We start from the raw sequence: 4,128 nt of genomic DNA on the forward strand, positions 1-4,128 counted from the left end.
TTAATCGTGCACATCGCAGTGCCCACGCTGCTTAGACTTCTCATTTAAACTGTGAAATAGACCGCTCATCAACTCTGGTGCCTCAACACGACGACTCAAGCTCACACGTGCGCGAGTGCCGACCGCCACGTGTCTCACCGGCTCACGGGCGACTCACCACACGAGGAGGGCAATTTATATAATTGTCGCTTGACTTCAACGATCATATAGAGACGTCTCATTTATACACCGCTCATCGATTCTCAGGTCAGACTGTAACAATTTCGATACATTAAAGACGGCTCAGACTGTGGTCTGAGTTACACAAAATAAAGTGCATATTTAGTTAACACCTTCCACGCGCGTCCTTCTCATCCCGCTTCCATCGCCGGGATTAATCAGCGATTTCGCGAACATTTGGTCCTTCGAGCCAGATGCGTGGAAATTAGAGTGTAACTCAGACACAGATCATGTGAACAGAGCATGCCTTTCACGACATGCCACGTGGACATTATCGCGCGCTTTCGCGAGTGAAGGACAGACATTCTCACGCGCGCTCGCAAGTGTTACGAAAATATGCTCACGCGCTCCCGCGAGTGTAAATAGACATTTTCACATGCTCAATACATGACATTGTAGACTCTCGATTCGCGTAGTGTTGTCTTAACGCGTTTCTCGAACGTTCTCGCCTCTTGCAGTGTTTCTCATACGTGTCTCGACGATTCTCAGGTCTCTTATCGGGCGCAGCTCATTGACGTCTCATCATGCCGGATCCCGCCAAAGCCGCGACGGGCGGCAAGACCCCGCCATTGCTCGACCTGCCGGACGACAAGCGCACTTCAGATCGGCAGGCCTCACCGGTGCGTTTGTCGGCGGAACTCACGTTAAAGGTGCAGACACAAATGAACCGCATCGCGACAGTGCGGAAAATCGGCGAGACGTTGCCATCGACTCCAGATGACACGTCAGTGGATGAGGTCCTGCAGATTTCGATCCAGCTCGAGGAAGTGCACAAGGCATTCCTCAAGGAACACGCCTATTTCGAGGTCTCATGGCCGGCGGCGCTCATTTCTCACGAGTATTTCTCAAAAAACGCCTTCGCCGTGGAGGCGGAAGAGTGTATGACGACTCGTCGCTTTTTGGCAAAGCTCAAGGGCGCATTGGCGGAAAAGATCGCTCCAACGACAGCTCCTGTAGCGGCGCAGCCCTCACAGTCTCAGCAGAGATTGCCGGACATCAGCATCCCGTCCTTCAAGGGCGTGTACGAGGCATGGCCTACGTATCGCGATCTCTTCAAGGCGGTTATTTACGACAGCCAACGGCTCACAGACGTGGAGAAACTCCACTATCTGCGGTTCTCACTGGAAGGCCCACCGGCTCAGCTCATTTCCGGTTTGCCTCTCACCGGCGACTCGCTCAAACCATCCTGGGAAATGCTCGTCGATCGCTACGAGAACAAGCGGCTGCTCATTCAGTCTTATCTGGACCAGCTCTTTGCCAGCTCAACCCCGATGCAGAAGAGTGCCAAGGCACTGGACAAGCTGCTCAACACGTTCAAGGAGGGCATTAAGGGCCTACAATCCTTGGGCGTCTCGCAGGATCTCGGCGACTGCGTCCTGGTGTACCAGTTGTCTAGACAGCTGGATCGCCAAACCAAGGAGCAGTGGGAGACATCGTTGGGCGCCGCGCGCGAGTATCCGCGATTCGAGAAACTCGAGCAATTTCTCACCTCGCGAGCACGAGCACTCGAGATGATCAAATCAACGGCCAGCTCAGGAAACTCGGCAGGGGCTGCTTCCACAACACGGCGCTCCTCGACGGCTCCTCATGCGGCAGCTCAACCGGCACGCACCAATACATCAGACGGCTCAACGGAGTACCCGTGCGACTGCTGTAACGGCACGCACTTCGTGGTGATGTGCCCTAAGTTCAGGGAATTCTCACTGGGCGATCGACAGAAGCTAGTCATCTCAAGGAGGCTGTGCTTCAACTGCCTCGGCCGTCACAACGTTCGCTCATGCAAGAGCTCACGGGGGTGCAAGAAGTGCACCCACCGACATCATACGATGCTGCATGAGGCACATCAGAGCGACTCATCCTCGAAGCCAACCACCAGCTCAGCCTCAGCACCCCAATAGGACAACGGTGCAATCGTCGCTCACTCATCTTTGGCTCGCTCATCACACTCAACATTACTCGCTACGGCCCTGGCTCAGATCAGCTCATCGGTTAATACTCAGCACGTACGGCTTCTCATCGATACAGGTTCTGAACTTACCTTTGTCTCAGAATCGCTCATTCGTCAGCTCAACATACCTCGTCATCATTCTGTCATTTTCATCACCGGAATTGGTGGCGGAAAGTCCACGCAAACTCGAGGAGTTGCATTCCTCAAGCTCCGCTCACTTCGCTCAAAATCAGACGTCATCATTCAAGCTCACATTCTGCAGACGTTAACAAACATCTTGCCATCATTCAACGCAGCACCACAGGAATGGCCGCATCTCACCAAGTTAGCCTTGGCTGATCCAGATTTTCTGACATCACGGCCAGTGGATATTATCATTGGAGCTGACTCATATGGGCAGATCATCAAGCCCAACATCATCAAACAAGATACATTGATGCCAATTGCGCAGCTCTCAATTTTCGGATGGCTCGTTCTCGGACCTGTCGACACATCATCATCAGCATCTGTTGCAGTGCATCATGCATCGATTTAGGAGAGGGAAGATGCTCTCGACGAATTACTGTCGAGATTTTGGACACAGGAAGAAGTGCCTGCGAGCAACAATCTTGAGCTTACTCCTGACGAGCAAAGATGTGAAGAACATTTCAAGAGTACTGTCTCACGGGATTCAACAGGTCGATACGCAGTTCGACTTCCACTAAAATCATCACCTGATACACTTGGCGACTCGTATCTCACTGCGCATCGATGTTTGCAAAGTTTACAAAGGAGACTCTCCCGAGATGATAACTATCGACGTCTGTATCATCAATTTATGACAGAATATCGAGATCTCAACCACATGAAGAAAGCTTCACCCGTTTCCAGTCAGCAAACGCAATACTACTTGCCACATCACGGAGTGCTCAAACCAGACAGTGCAACCACGAAATTACGTGTGGTATTCAATGGCTCGAGCGCATCCACATCTAGCCGCTCACTTAATGATATCATGCACACGGGAGCCAAGTTGCATTTAGACGTCACCGATGTCTTGCTCTGGATTCGACAATTTCGACACCTAGTTGCCACGGACATCACCAAGATGTATAGACAAATCAACGTGCATGAAGATGACTGGAACTTACAACGGATTCTCTGGCTCGACGAACTGCTCAATGAAGTGGCATATTATCTAACTACGGTCACATATGGCACCAAGGCTGCCCCGTTCTTGGCAGTGCGAACGCTGCTGCAACTGGTGAAGGACGAAGGCCATAATTTTCCTCTTGCAGTGCCGTCCATCCTTCAAGGTCGATACGTCGACGACAGCTTTGGAGGCGCTGACACTGTCCAACAGTTAATCAAAATTGCATTGCAGCTGAAGAACTTGTGCATGGCGGGCGGTTTTCCATTGGCCAAGTGGCACTCGACTCATCCAGACGTGCTCACGGTTCAAGCAGACAAAGACCAGGGCTCACAAATTACATTTGACGATTGCGCAACCAAGATACTCGGATTACGATGGCTTCCTCAAGAAGATTCATTCGCATTTGCAACAAGGATCTCATCGCATACCGATCATCTCACCAAACGCCTCGTTTTGTCTGAAGTGGCTCAGATATTCGATCCACTAGGCTTTGCATCACCAGTCGTGATCAAGGCGAAGATGCTCTTGCAAGAGCTTTGGCTTCATAAGCTCCAATGGGATGAACCACTGCCATCCCAGCTCTCATCACGGTGGCTCATCATCAGAAAGGAACTCACCAGCTTGCGCAAGATCTCAATACCTCGGTGGTATAACACATGGAGTACATCGACAGTAGAATTTCACGGCTTTTCTGATGCTTCTCAACTGGCAATGGCTGCAGTCGTATTTATCACCGTCTACGGCTCAAATAGCGCCACGATTTCATTGGTGTGCTCCAAAATAAAGGTAGCACCGCTCAAGCGGCTCACCATCCCGAGACTTGAACTCA

The 4,128-nt window shown here is 51.3% G+C and overlaps 1 protein-coding gene across 1 annotated transcript; it reads left to right on the forward strand.

The window, feature by feature from the left end:
• Positions 1-3,011: 3,011 nt before the first annotated feature.
• On the forward strand, positions 3,012-4,085 carry LOC112453388 (the record flags this gene model as incomplete). Its single annotated transcript, XM_025014133.1, has 1 exon — positions 3,012-4,085. A coding segment is annotated over exon 1 (1,074 nt), but the record flags the coding sequence as incomplete, so codon positions are not given.
• Positions 4,086-4,128: the final 43 nt, after the last annotated feature.

Source organism: Temnothorax curvispinosus, unplaced genomic scaffold (assembly GCF_003070985.1).
Source record: "Temnothorax curvispinosus isolate PA1 unplaced genomic scaffold, ASM307098v1 QBEX01004275.1, whole genome shotgun sequence".
Classification (NCBI taxonomy): domain Eukaryota; kingdom Metazoa; phylum Arthropoda; class Insecta; order Hymenoptera; family Formicidae; genus Temnothorax; species Temnothorax curvispinosus.